We start from the raw sequence: 15,692 nt of genomic DNA on the forward strand, positions 1-15,692 counted from the left end.
CACACAGGAGAGGATTAGATACACAGCTCAGCAGACAGTATCACACAGGATAGGATTAGATACACAGCTCAGCAGACAGTATCACACAGGATAGGATTAGATACACAGCTCAGCAGGCAGTATCACACAGGATAGGATTAGATACACAGCTCAGCAGACAGTATCACACAGGACAGGATTAGATACACAGCTCAGCAGACGGTATCACACAGGATAGGATTAGATACACAGCTCAGCAGACAGTATCACACAGGATAGGATTAGATACACAGCTCAGCAGACAGTATCACACAGGAGAGGATTAGATACACAGCTCAGCAGACAGTATCACACAGGATAGGATTAGATACACAGCTTAGCAGACAGTATCACACAGGATAGGATTAGATACACAGCTCAGCAGACAGTATCACACAGGATAGGGTTAGATACACAGCTCAGCAGACAGTATCACACATGATAGGATTAGATACACAGCTCAGCAGACAGTATCACACAGGATAGGATTAGATACACAGCTTAGCAGACAGTATCACACAGGATAGGATTAGATACACAGCTCAGCAGACAGTATCACACAGGATAGGATTAGATACACAGCTCAGCAGACAGTATCACACAGGATAGGGTTAGATACACAGCTCAGCAGACAGTATCACACAGGATAGGATTAGATACACAGCTCAGCAGACAGTATCACACAGGATAGGATTAGATACACAGCTCAGTAGACAGTATCACACAGGATAGGATTAGATACACAGCTCAGCAGGCAGTATCACACAGGATAGGATTAGATACACTGCTTAGCGGTATCACACATCAAAGGCTTAGATACAGAGGTTCAGTTGCATTATTTCATGATGGGGAGAGTAGTCATCTGCACAGTATAATGCTGTGGGTCAGGGCCCGGGGCCAGTGACCTCCATCTTCTGAGTTATTACAGCGGGGGAGGGGCAGCTCCGGGTCATGAGAAGGATGGGGCCCCGGGAAACACTGGGGGATGATTACATTAAGGGGTATGGAGGGGGGTTATGTGGCAGCCGAGGTCGGACCATATACATGAGATACAATATGCACATCAGGAACTTAGAGAGAAATGAGAGCCCCTGAGCAGAGATCCCCTGTAATATCCAATCTCCAGGGGCCGGCGATGGTGGCCCCCCACTATCACTGAGGGTAGCGCTGCGTTCTCACCTTCACACACCCTCTGGATGAGGGCGTCTTCGTACTGACTGAGGGCGTCATGGGATGGGACGTGGGTGAGGTACTGGTCGGATCCCGCAATGCGCAGCAGCAAGTTCCTATGGATTTTCCCAATTCCGACAGTGAAGATGGAGATCCCATTATCCCGCAGCCTCTGGGCGGAGACGGCAGCGTCCTCGGAGCCGCGCCCGTCGGTGACCAGCACCACCGCCTTCTTCACCCCAGGACGTGCCCCTTTCTGAACGGTCATCACCTCACTGTAGACATGGAGGAGGGCGCCTCGTGTGTTCGGTGGTCCTCCCCGGTACTGCGCCCGGTTAATGGCATGGAGGAGGCTAGAACTCGTCTCATGGACGTCCAGCCCAAATACCGTCAGCGGCTGAGCGCCGTACGTGACCAGCCCCACCTGGGTGACATCGCGGTTAACGTCAAACTGTAGGGCCACCATGGTCATGAAGTTCAGCACCCGGAGAAAGTTCTCCTGTCCGACACTGGAGGAGGCGTCCAAGACGAAGACGAGGTCCAGGGGCTGGGCCTGACAACCTGGAGGACACCAGAAAATACATGTGACAACCACCTACTTGAAGGGAAACTCCACTTTTAATACGTTTTCTCCATTCTAAATGTTCTTTACGACTTACACTCCAGACACTTCTAAAGCTGCATTCACATTTCTGCTGGTTTCCTCTCACCAGACAGCGGTGCATTGTGGGAAGATGACAATTGTGTGGTCACAGATAATGTGGTCATAGACAAACTGTTGTCAGTTTCCAAATGACTTGTGAGCGGAGCATTCGAAGTGACAAGAGTAGTGAACGCAGCTCTGGATCTGACTGGATAATATGACAGGATGTAACAGCAGAATGGTGAATGCAGCTCTGGAGTACATACAGCAGTTCTCTCCCCGCCTTGCTCCCTGTAGCTGGAATACTTCATCTTACCCTGGATGTCGACGCTGCAGATTTTCTTCTGGAGCTGGGGCAGCTGGTTGAATAGATGTTGGGGGTTGGAGTATCCAATCACATCTTGGGGGTTCCCTACAATCTCCGTCATCTCCTCTTTGGTGGCGTCGCTTGCTACTCCGATAATAAACACCTCATGGTCGCGGGCATACTGGGCGGGTTCCTTCACGGAGTCCTTAGACGTGGATCCCGTCAATAAGACCACAACCCGCGGGAGGTCGTCGCGGATGTCAGAGAAGGTCGGGGTGCTCTTGAATCCGTGCTGAGTGACATGCCGCAGGGCTTTACCCGTGTGGATGCCACCGCCCATAAACCTCATGCCCTCCACGTATCTGAGCAGCTCCGCCACGTTCTCGTACTCATTGATCTTCACCACCATCTGCACCTGGTCGCTGTACTGGGCCACGCCGACATTGACCGGAGAGTCGTCCGACACAGCGGCCTGCAGGAAGCGCTTCACGAAGGATCGGTGCTGCAGGAAGCTCTCCAGGGACGAAGAGCTGTCCACCAGGAAGAGCAGGTCTATGTAGCATTCAAGGCTCAAGTTAGGAGCTGAAAGGAGAGTAACACAACAGGACAAATTCACTGCATCTGCTGCATGAACGGAATGGCAGAACTACAGTAAAGACTGACACCTGCTCAGAAAACCAGCAGAACTTGGAAATGTAAATGCACAACAAATACAGATGTCAAGTCATGTTAGTAACCTGCCCTGGGCAAGGATCTGAGCGCTGACCAGCTAATCAGGGTTTGTTACAATGTATCAGCCTCCTCTGTGATATCGTTCGTACTCACACTGATACACTGTAACCAACCCTCCGCTGTACAAGCAGGACTAGATCAGCATGTGTTTTCAGACTCCAGGTAAGGCCTCATGCACACGGCCGTTGCCGGCTGTGGTCCGCAATATGCGGGCGCCGGCGGTGTGCTCACCACATCATGGGTGCTGACCCGTTCACTGGAATGGGTCTGCAATCCGGTGCGGAAAGGAGGCACGGAACCCCACGGAAGCACTACGGAGTCAAGTTCAATGTGTCTGGATCCGTGGCGGCAGCCGCACAGATGATGCCCATGCATTGGGGACCGCAAATTGCAGTGCCCATCGCATGGAAAGGTTTCATTCAGTGACAGCAAACAGTGATGTTGAATCTAAGATATTTAAACACAAAGTCTATCAGAAAGGGATGTGGGACAGACTACGACAACGTACCGCACTCAGAGTCACCCGCGAATCCAGCAGGACACAAGCAGTGATACTTGTCCGTGTCGTCGGGGATGCAGGTGCCTCCGTTCTTGCACGGCTGAGAGTCACAGGGATCTAAAGATAATCAAGCGTCATATCTCCAGTGAGATTACTGCGCCATTCATCCACACGACATCGCCGCAAGCATCACAATTAGACCCACCTCCATGATTTACACTGCAGTTTTGCTCCATTAAGACAATTATGAGCAGGGGCTTCAACTACATTGTCTATTGTAATCTGATATTCACCTCATGTCTTGGACGGCTGCTCTGCCCCTTCTCCATGCTTTACACTACAGCTCTACTTGTTCAGATTGGCTGCTTTCTATAAGCACAGGCTCGGCGCATACAGCAAAGAACGATTATAAACTACGAGCAGAGGACCCTCCAACCAGAGGAGAAGGTCATCAGGGGAGGAGCCTTGGTAAGGAGGGGGAAGGGGTCTTGGTAAGGAGGGGAGGAGCCTAGAAGCAGCCAAGGAGGTTGCGGGCCATGTGCCACACAGCCAGCGGAGGCGGCAGCAGGACGTTACCTGGACAGACTGCCCGGGAGCACTGAGCCTCGAGGCGGCTGAAGAAACGTTTCCAGCTGTTGGAAAAGACAGAAATAAAGGACTCAGATAATATTCGCCAGCCACGCCCCTGCGATATTCAATTTGGAGCCTTTCACCAGTGACTCTCAGGGAATGCTGGGAGTTGTAGTCATAGATAACTGTATTAAGAAACTACATGTCTGCGATTATAATACTACTGCTCTCTGGTATCAGCCACCTCTACTACAGCTCAGGTACAGGACTGCACGCTATAATACTACTGCTCTCTGATATCAGCCACCTCTACTACAGCTCAGGTACAGGACTGCACGCTATAATACTACTGCTCTCTGGTATCAGCCACCTCTACTACAGCTCAGGTATAGGACTGCACGCTATAATACTACTGCTCTCTGGTATCAGCCACCTCTACTACAGCTCAGGTACAGGACTGCACGCTATAATACTACTGCTCTCTGGTATCAGTCACCTCTACCACAGCTCAGGTATAGGACTGCACGCTATAATACTACTGCTCTCTGGTATCAGCCACCTCTACCACGGCTCAGGAGATAGGACTGCACGCTATAATACTACTGCTCTCTGATATCAGCCACCTCTACTGCAGCTCAGGTATAGGACTGCACGCTATAATACTACTGCTCTCTGATATCAGCCACCTCTACTACAGCTCAGGTACAGGACTGCATGCTATAATACTACTGCTCTCTGGTATCAGCCACCTCTACTACAGCTCAGGTATAGGACTGCACGCTATAATACTACTGCTCTCTGATATCAGCCACCTCTACTACAGCTCAGGTATAGAACTGCACGCTATAATACTACTGCTCTCTGGTATCAGCCACCTCTACTACAGCTCAGGTACAGGACTGCACGCTATAATACTACTGCTCTCTGGTATCAGCCACCTCTACTACAGCTCAGGTATAGGACTGCACGCTATAATACTACTGCTCTCTGGTATCAGCCACCTCTACCACAGCTCAGGTACAGGACTGCACGCTATAATACTACTGCTCTCTGGTATCAGCCACCTCTACTACAGCTCAGGACATAGGACTGCACACTATAATACTACTGCTCTCTGATATCAGCCACCTCTACTACAGCTCAGGACATAGGACTGCACGCTATAATACTACTGCTCTCTGATATCAGCCACCTCTACTTCAGCTCAGGACATAGGACTGCACGCTATAATACTACTGCTCTCTGGTATCAGCCACCTCTACTACAGCTCAGGTATAGGACTGCACGCTATAATACTACGGCTCTCTGATATCAGCCACCTCTACCACAGCTCAGGTATAGGACTGCACGCTATAATACTACTGCTCTCTGGTATCAGTCACCTCTACTACAGCTTAGGACATAGGACTGCACGCTATAATACTACTGCTCTCTGATATCAGCCACCTCTACTACAGCTCAGGTATAGGACTGCACGCTATAATACTACTGCTCTCTGATATCAGCCACCTCTACCACAGCTCAGGTATAGGACTGCACGCTATAATACTACTGCTCTCTGGTATCAGTCACCTCTACTACAGCTTAGGACATAGGACTGCACGCTATAATACTACTGCTCTCTGATATCAGCCACCTCTACTACAGCTCAGGTATAGGACTGCACGCTATAATACTACTGCTCTCTGATATCAGCCACCTCTACCACAGCTCAGGTATAGGACTGCACGCTATAATACTACTGCTCTCTGATATCAGCCACCTCTACTGCAGCTCAGGGACAGGACTGCACGCTATAATACTACTGCTCTCTGATATCAGCCACCTCTACCACAGCTCAGGTATAGGACTGCACGCTATAATACTACTGCTCTCTGATATCAGCCACCTCTACCGCAGCTCAGGTATAGGATTGCACGCTATAATACTACTGCTCTCTGGTATCAGCCACCTCTACTACAGCTCAGGTAAAGGACTGCACGCTATAATACTACTGCTCTCTGGTATCAGCCACCTCTACTGCAGCTCAGGTACAGGACTGCACACTATAATACTACTGCTCTCTGGTATCAGCAACCTCTACTACAGCTCAGGTAAAGGACTGCACGCTATAATACTACTGCTCTCTGATATCAGCCACCTCTACTACAGCTCAGGTATAGGACTGCACGCTATAATACTACTGCTCTCTGATATCAGCCACCTCTACTACAGCTCAGGTATAGGACTGCACGCTATAATACTACTGCTCTCTGGTATCAGCCACCTCTACTGCAGCTCAGGTACAGGACTGCACGCTATAATACTACTGCTCTCTGGTATCAGCCACCTCTACTACAGCTCAGGTAAAGGACTGCACGCTATAATACTACTGCTCTCTGATATCAGCCACCTCTACTTCAGCTCAGGAGATAGGACTGCACGCTATAATACTACTGCTCTGTGATATCAGCCACCTCTACTACAGCTCAGGTATAGGACTGCACGCTATAATACTACTGCTCTCTGGTATCAGCCACCTCTACCACAGCTCAGGTACAGGACTGCACGCTATAATACTACTGCTCTCTGGTATCAGCCACCTCTACTACAGCTCAGGACATAGGACTGCACACTATAATACTACTGCTCTCTGATATCAGCCACCTCTACTACAGCTCAGGACATAGGACTGCACGCTATAATACTACTGCTCTCTGATATCAGCCACCTCTACTACAGCTCAGGTATAGGACTGCACGCTATAATACTACTGCTCTCCGATATCAGCCACCTCTACTACAGCTCAGGTATAGGACTGCACGCTATAATACTAGTGCTCTCTGATATCAGCCACCTCTACCACAGCTCAGGTATAGGACTGCACGCTATAATACTACTGCTCTCTGGTATCAGCCACCTCTACTGCAGCTCAGGTATAGGCCTGCACGCTATAATACTACTGCTCTCTGATATCAGCCACCTCTACTACAGGTCAGGTATAGGACTGCACGCTATAATACTACTGCTCTCTGATATCAGCCACCTCTACTACAGCTCAGGTAAAGGACTGCACGCTATAATACTACTGCTCTCTGATATCAGCCACCTCTACTACAGCTCAGGAGATAGGACTGCACGCTATAATACTACTGCTCTCTGGTATCAGCCACCTCTACTGCAGCTCAGGTATAGGATTGCACGCTATAATACTACTGCTCTCTGGTATCAGCCACCTCTACTGCAGCTCAGGTATAGGCCTGCACGCTATAATACTACTGCTCTCTGATATCAGCCACCTCTACTACAGCTCAGGTATAGGACTGCACGATATAATACTACTGCTCTCTGATATCAGCCACCTCTACTACAGGTCAGGTATAGGACTGCACGCTATAATACTACTGCTCTCTGGTATCAGCCACCTCTACTGCAGCTCAGGTATAGGACTGCACGCTATAATACTACTGCTCTCTGATATCAGCCACCTCTACTACAGCTCAGGTAAAGGACTGCACGCTATAATACTACTGCTCTCTGATATCAGCCACCTCTACTACAGCTCAGGAGATAGGACTGCACGCTATAATACTACTGCTCTCTGGTATCAGCCACCTCTACTGCAGCTCAGGTATAGGATTGCACGCTATAATACTACTGCTCTCTGGTATCAGCCACCTCTACTGCAGCTCAGGTATAGGCCTGCACGCTATAATACTACTGCTCTCTGATATCAGCCACCTCTACTACAGCTCAGGTATAGGACTGCACGATATAATACTACTGCTCTCTGATATCAGCCACCTCTACTACAGGTCAGGTATAGGACTGCACGCTATAATACTACTGCTCTCTGGTATCAGCCACCTCTACTGCAGCTCAGGTATAGGCCTGCACGCTATAATACTACTGCTCTCTGATATCAGCCACCTCTACTACAGCTCAGGTATAGGACTGCACGATATAATACTACTGCTCTCTGATATCAGCCACCTCTACTACAGGTCAGGTATAGGACTGCACGCTATAATACTACTGCTCTCTGGTATCAGCCACCTCTACTGCAGCTCAGGTATAGGACTGCACGCTATAATACTAGTGCTCTCTGATATCAGCCACCTCTACTACAGCTCAGGTAAAGGACTGCACGCTATAATACTACTGCTCTCTGGTATCAGCCACCTCTACCACAGCTCAGGTATAGGACTGCACGCTATAATACTACTGCTCTCTGATATCAGCCACCTCTACTACAGCTCAGGTATAGGACTGCATGCTATAATACTACTGCTCTCTGATATCAGCCACCTCTACTGCAGCTCAGGAGATAGGACTGCACGCTATAATACTACTGCTCTCTGGTATCAGCCACCTCTACTACAGCTCAGGTAAAGGACTGCACGCTATAATACTACTGCTCTCTGGTATCAGCCACCTCTACCACAGCTCAGGTATAGGACTGCACGCTACAATACTACTGCTCTCTGATATCAGCCATCTCTACTACAGCTCAGGTACAGGACTGCACGTTATAATACTACTGCTCTCTGATATCAGCCACCTCTACTACAGCTCAGGTAAAGGACTGCACGCTATAATACTACTGCTCTCTGGTATCAGCCACCTCTACTACAGCTCAGGTACAGGACTGCACGATATAATACTACTGCTCTCTGATATCAGCCACCTCTACTACAGCTCAGGAGATAGGACTGCACGCTATAATACTACTGCTCTCCGATATCAGCCACCTCTACTACAGCTCAGGTATAGGACTGCACGCTATAATACTACTGCTCTCTGATATCAGCCACCTCTACTACAGCTCAGGTACAGGACTGCACGCTATAATACTACTGCTCTCTGATATCAGCCACCTATACTACAGCTCAGGTACAGGACTGCACGCTATAATACTACTGCTCTCTGATATCAGCCACCTCTACCACAGCTCAGGAGATAGGACTGCACGCTATAATACTACTGCTATATGATATCAGCCACCTCTACTACAGCTCAGGTATAGGACTGCACGCTATAATACTAATGCTCTCTGGTATCAGCCACCTCTACTGCAGCTCAGGTATAGGACTGCACGCTATAATACTACTGCTCTCTGGTATCAGTCACCTCTACCACAGCTCAGGTATAGGACTGCACGCTATAATACTACTGCTCTCTGGTATCAGCCACCTCTACTGCAGCTCAGGTATAGGACTGCACGCTATAATACTACTGCTCTCTGGTATCAGTCACCTCTACCACAGCTCAGGTATAGGACTGCACGCTATAATACTACTGCTCTCTGATATCAGCCACCTCTACCACAGCTCAGGAGATAGGACTGCCCGCTATAATACTACTGCTCTCTGGTATCAGTCACCTCTACCACAGCTCAGGTATAGGACTGCACGCTATAATACTACTGCTCTCTGGTATCAGCCACCTCTACTGCAGCTCAGGTACAGGACTGCACGCTATAATACTACTGCTCTCTGGTATCAGCCACCTCTACCGCAGCTCAGGTATAGGACTGCACGCTATAATACTACTGCTCTCTGATATCAGCCACCTCTACTACAGCTCAGGACATAGGACTGCACGCTATAATACTACTGCTCTCTGATATCAGCCACCTCTACCACAGCTCAGGACATAGGACTGCACGCTATAATACTACTGCTCTCTGGTATCAGCCACCTCTACCACAGCTCAGGTATAGGACTGCACGCTATAATACTACTGCTCTCTGATATCAGCCACCTCTACTACAGCTCAGGAGATAGGACTGCACGCTATAATACTACTGCTCTCTGGTATCAGCCACCTCTACTACAGCTCAGGTAAAGGACTGCACGCTATAATACTACTGCTCTCTGGTATCAGCCACCTCTACCACAGCTCAGGTATAGGACTGCACGCTATAATACTACTGCTCTCTGATATCAGCCACCTCTACTACAGCTCAGGTATAGGACTGCACGCTACAATACTACTGCTCTCTGATATCAGCCATCTCTACTACAGCTCAGGTAAAGGACTGCACGCTATAATACTACTGCTCTCTGATATCAGCCATCTCTACTACAGCTCAGGACATAGGACTGCACGCTATAATACTACTGCTCTCTGGTATCAGCCACCTCTACTACAGCTCAGGTACAGGACTGCACGATATAATACTACTGCTCTCTGATATCAGCCACCTCTACTACAGCTCAGGAGATAGGACTGCACGCTATAATACTACTGCTCTCCGATATCAGCCACCTCTACTACAGCTCAGGTATAGGACTGCACGCTATAATACTACTGCTCTCTGATATCAGCCACCTCTACTACAGCTCAGGTACAGGACTGCACGCTATAATACTACTGCTCTCTGATATCAGCCACCTATACTACAGCTCAGGTACAGGACTGCACGCTATAATACTACTGCTCTCTGATATCAGCCACCTCTACCACAGCTCAGGAGATAGGACTGCACGCTATAATACTACTGCTATATGATATCAGCCACCTCTACTACAGCTCAGGTATAGGACTGCACGCTATAATACTAATGCTCTCTGGTATCAGCCACCTCTACTGCAGCTCAGGTATAGGACTGCACGCTATAATACTACTGCTCTCTGGTATCAGTCACCTCTACCACAGCTCAGGTATAGGACTGCACGCTATAATACTACTGCTCTCTGGTATCAGCCACCTCTACTGCAGCTCAGGTATAGGACTGCACGCTATAATACTACTGCTCTCTGGTATCAGTCACCTCTACCACAGCTCAGGTATAGGACTGCACGCTATAATACTACTGCTCTCTGATATCAGCCACCTCTACCACAGCTCAGGAGATAGGACTGCCCGCTATAATACTACTGCTCTCTGGTATCAGTCACCTCTACCACAGCTCAGGTATAGGACTGCACGCTATAATACTACTGCTCTCTGGTATCAGTCACCTCTACTACAGCTCAGGTATAGGACTGCACGCTATAATACTACTGCTCTCTGGTATCAGTCACCTCTACTACAGCTCAGGTATAGGACTGCACGCTATAATACTACTGCTCTCTGATATCAGCCACCTCTACTACAGCTCAGGTATAGGACTGCACGCTATAATACTACTGCTCTCTGGTATCAGCCACCTCTACTGCAGCTCAGGTACAGGACTGCACGCTATAATACTACTGCTCTCTGGTATCAGCCACCTCTACCGCAGCTCAGGTATAGGACTGCACGCTATAATACTACTGCTCTCTGATATCAGCCACCTCTACTACAGCTCAGGACATAGGACTGCACGCTATAATACTACTGCTCTCTGGTATCAGCCACCTCTACTACAGCTCAGGACATAGGACTGCACGCTATAATACTACTGCTCTCTGATAGCCACCTCTACCACAGCTCAGGACATAGGACTGCACGCTATAATACTACTGCTCTCTGGTATCAGCCACTTGTCAGGACAGTATATGTGGTCCCTCACAGACCTGTAGAAGGGACAGTGTCCTGCGTACACACGACTGGGGCCGGCGGCTCCTCTCCAGCACATGTAGTTCCCCGTCAGTTCCTTCACGGTTTCCAGGGTTTTCCGCTCACATGGGAAGGAATGGATTGTGCAACCTGGATGTGGAATATAATATTATTATACTCCAGACATGATCTGGGTGTAACACAGAAGGCAGTGCTATAGCAAATGATGAGCCATATTCTACCTGCTGGGACCGCGCTGCATACCGACGTGTTACTCAGAGCGCTGCACAGACCATTGACAGCGTCATTCACATGTTCAGCAAAAAATACGTGTTGTGCGGCCGGATGACTGGCGAGGGAATGAAGCTCCGCCCATCTGTGGATGAAACGCAGTGGTAAACCATCGGAATGATTAGAATAGGAAGTTGTACAGCGGCGAAGCTTTATCAGCCAGGTCTGGGCGCTGGCCCTTTAATTAATATACACAGTTTTCTTACCTTGGAAACTTTACACCGACTGCAAACACCTCGACCCCCTGCTGCTTGAGCTGCAGAGCTGGGACCGTCGGCTGCCCCTGGGACTTGCCATCAGAGAGAAGGATCAACATCTTGGGGACAGAAGAGTCTCGACCACCCGGAAAACCTTTCCGCAAAATATATTTTAGGGCCAGGCCGGTCTCAGTGCTGCCCCCTCTAGGAAAAGAAGGGTATATATATGAGAAGACAAGATGACAGCTCCCACGGGGGTCTCACAGCTTTCCTAGAAAAGTGAATTTGGAACCAGGTACCGGTGGCAGATGACAAGTCAGATGTCTTGTAGAGATGCAGTGTAAAGCATGGAGAAGACGCTGAATATCTGATTAGGTGCATTTCATACTACCTCCGCCTCCAACAGACAAAGCAGCTAACCTGGAGTCACTGATAAGACCTCTGCCTCCATAGAGCTCAGCTGCAGTTTAAAGCATGGATCAGACTGCATTATACAATGCAGGTAAGCTGGAGTCACTAATGGAGCAGAGCTGCAGTGTAAAGCACAGATCACACTGTAATAGACAATGCAGCAAGAGGTGTATCTTAATGGAGCAAAGCCATAAAGCCGACACTCCAGATAATAAACAGCAGGTAAGTATCACCTATAACGCGGTAAAAATTTTTTATACTGAAACTGAAATTTTGTCAAACACAATTACTAATATAATAAATGGAACCTACTTAAACGCCACCGACTTGATCTTCTCTTTGACGTCTCCTTTAGCAAATCCCGAATCTAGCCGGAGCTCAACCTGCGGAGTGGTGCTGTACTGAATGACCCCCACTCTTACCTGTGGAGTCGTAAAAAAAGTTGTCAGATGATAAACGCGCTGCAAAGCAGCTCAGTGGACGAGCAGATTTATGGACATGATGGGAGTCATCATCCATCACTTCAGCACCCACTCCAGGATCACTGCAATCACGTGAGAAGTCACCAGTAATGATGGGGGTCAACTTCAAGGTTCGCCTTAGAGCTGCCATTACACGTGGCCGAGGTGCGGTATCACTGATTGCGGGACTTTAATTGTAACTTGAAACCACAGCAAATACAGGTGCAGCCTGGCAATTCTCAGTACCCGCGGTTTGGCCGAGAACATGGCGGGTTTACTACTACCCTGCACAGGGGGAGCTGCACAATGTGCACTGAGGTTTGCAGCAGGACGAACCCTGCAAACATCTGGGTTACTGGACGTCAATGATTCCAGTCCCATAAGAATTCAATGATGTCAGCTTGGCGGTGTGCACCTGGTGCGTGCCTGGAGGAAGCCATCGGCAGCACCAGACCATGCACAGCTTTATTATAACCCCCCCGTGCTGTAATTACTGGATCCGCTGACAGCTCCCGAGGCCTCTCAGACGTCGGCCACACTCCCAGGATTAAGGCAGGAATGTTAATTCTCTGTATATTTATTACCTCCTCATTCCAGACGGATTAATATCTGCATACGGTAGCGTTAGATTTTCAATGGCGCCGCGGTCTGTTCTGTTTTAAATGATCTACAGGCAATAGCCATTATGGTGGAGCTGTTTTCTGTGACATAAAAAGAAAAAGTTCTGCAGCTTTCTGATAGGTGTTTTATCATGTCCTCCCCATTTCTGAGATCTCTGCTTGCTGTCTGTGAATTGTCATTATTTACTTCCAGTACCTAAAAGCCCCTCCTGACCTAGTTAATGCAACAGTGAACTTCCAGAAATAGCGCGGTGTTCAGTAGGCAGGCGGTGCTCAGGCCCGTATGCAGTTATGCACATATATATACGGGGAGCAAATCCTGCACTTGTGTTCCGTTGCTAACGGCGATCCCCAGCAAAAATGTATACAGTGGAGGATGCCCGCAGCGGACCCCAAGTGACATCCTACACAAGGTAGCAATTGTGTGGATGTGATAAACAGTATAACAATCTAATAACAAGGACAGGTGCGCTCTGCGATCTTACTAAGCCCTCAAACTGATGTTAAAATTTGGCTAATCTCTCAATGTTAACATCAGTTTGAGGGCTTAGTAAGATCGCAGAGCGCACCTGTCCTTGTTATTAGATTGTTATACTGTTTATCACATCCACATAATTGCTACCTTGTATCGGATGTCTCTTGCGGTACTTGGGGTCCGCTGTAGGCATCCTCCACTGTATGCATTTTTGCTGGGGATCGCCATTAGCAACGGGCCACAAGTGCAGGATTTGCTCCCCGTATATATATGTGCATAACTGCATACGGGCTTGAGCACTGCCTGCCTGCTGAACACCGCGCTATTTCTGGAAGTTCACTGTTGCATTAACTAGGTCAGGAGGGGCTTTTAGGTACTGGAAGTAAATAATGACAATTCACAGACAGCAAGCAGAGATCTCAGAAATGGTGAGGACATGACAAAACACCTTTCCGAAAGCTGCATGACTTTTTCTTTTTAGGTCACAAGAAACAGCTCCACCATAATGGACAGGAGCTGAAAGGCCACAGAGAGTAACATCTGAGGAGCATCATCTCCTGTACAGACTGACATATAACCACAGCAGCACCATCCTCTCCTGAGGTTTGCTACAATGTGTCACTGTAGGAAAAATGCATCAATGTAGATGTGTCTGTGGTGCAGGGAGATTCGTGCTGCTGAGGTGTTGTAAAACCTGGCAGAGGACCAGCCCACCAGAGTTCACCGGATCCGGCGTCGCCAGATAACGCCGGGAACTGCCAGATCCCCATTGACTATAATGGGATCCACTTGGCATGCGGACAGTTTCTGGCAGAAATGCTGGATTTCTGCCTGACAAAACTTTGTGCATGCATAACTTTTCGTCTGGGCCAAAAGCTGACATTTATGCTGGAAAACAACTAGATCCCACTGTAGTCAATGGGGATCCGGTGGTTTGCAGTATTATCTGGCTATGATGGATACAGCTTTGCTTAAACAGCCTTCTGGATTTCACTATGCAGATGTGAACACAGCCGTACATAGATCTTGTAAATGGTAAAGAATTGAAACACAGTCTATTAGAAAGTTGCCAAATTTTTCATGATTTACTTATTAAGCATTATCCAAAGAATGAATGAGCCTAAAGGATCTTGTACAATTGAGCCAATAGTCGGCCTCTTCCCACCTTGAAATGGCTGAAATCAGAAAGCAACATCGAACATCAAATGAGACCCGGCGGGTTTTACTGACCCCTTTAAGCGTCACTTACCCGCTCAGCGCTAATGTCTAAAGCGTCACAGAGCTTTACTGCAAAGTGCTTGGACCTCTCAAAACTGCCCTTCCCAACACTATTGGAACCATCGAGGAGAATGAGGACGTCCAGGGGCGCCGAACAGAACATCCCTACAAAGGAAGGCACCGACAGTGAGCGATATTCTGTACGCTACAGCTATAAGCAGGCTATCTCAGGAGTAGCGCTGAGCGAGATTGTGCTTTAAGTTCGGCGTCTTCAGTTCGGGTTATCGAAGAATCGCGGTATGGATTCAAAATTCTGTTATGGTCCGTGGTAGCGGAATCTATAACGGGATTCTTCGATAACCCGAACTTTATACGCCGAACTTAAAACACAAGTTCGCTCAACAGTACTCAGGAGCCTATTGGACCATATGGAGGTCCGCGCGCTCGGCTCCATCACCCCCAGCATCTCCACCAGTAATGACCAAAGGCTTTTCCCTTTACAAAACCGACCTAAAATCTGACAACAGCAGGAACAGCCCTGGTAGCTGGGATTAACCTCTTGTTTGCTGCACAGACGTAGAATCGACTTTACACCACAACGACCTGCAGGAACTTG

The 15,692-nt window shown here is 48.5% G+C and overlaps 1 protein-coding gene across 2 annotated transcripts in view; it reads right to left on the bottom strand.

Moving 5' to 3' along the window:
• VWA2 (von Willebrand factor A domain containing 2) overlaps positions 1–15,692 on the bottom strand; it is a 29,613-nt gene that overhangs the window by 3,372 nt on the left and 10,549 nt on the right. For both annotated transcript variants that reach the window (XM_044300039.1, XM_044300040.1), the window contains 9 exons: positions 15,108–15,241; positions 12,615–12,724; positions 11,901–12,095; positions 11,646–11,779; positions 11,421–11,553; positions 3,946–4,001; positions 3,379–3,486; positions 2,148–2,720; positions 1,198–1,749 (listed from right to left, as the gene is read on the bottom strand). In XM_044300039.1, the coding sequence (XP_044155974.1) occupies positions 1,198–1,749; positions 2,148–2,720; positions 3,379–3,486; positions 3,946–4,001; positions 11,421–11,553; positions 11,646–11,779; positions 11,901–12,095; positions 12,615–12,724; positions 15,108–15,241 (1,995 nt within the window). The remainder of the gene's footprint in view (positions 1–1,197; positions 1,750–2,147; positions 2,721–3,378; positions 3,487–3,945; positions 4,002–11,420; positions 11,554–11,645; positions 11,780–11,900; positions 12,096–12,614; positions 12,725–15,107; positions 15,242–15,692) is intronic.

The sequence above is a fragment of the Bufo gargarizans genome, chromosome 6 (genome assembly GCF_014858855.1).
Source record: "Bufo gargarizans isolate SCDJY-AF-19 chromosome 6, ASM1485885v1, whole genome shotgun sequence".
NCBI lineage: Eukaryota > Metazoa > Chordata > Amphibia > Anura > Bufonidae > Bufo > Bufo gargarizans.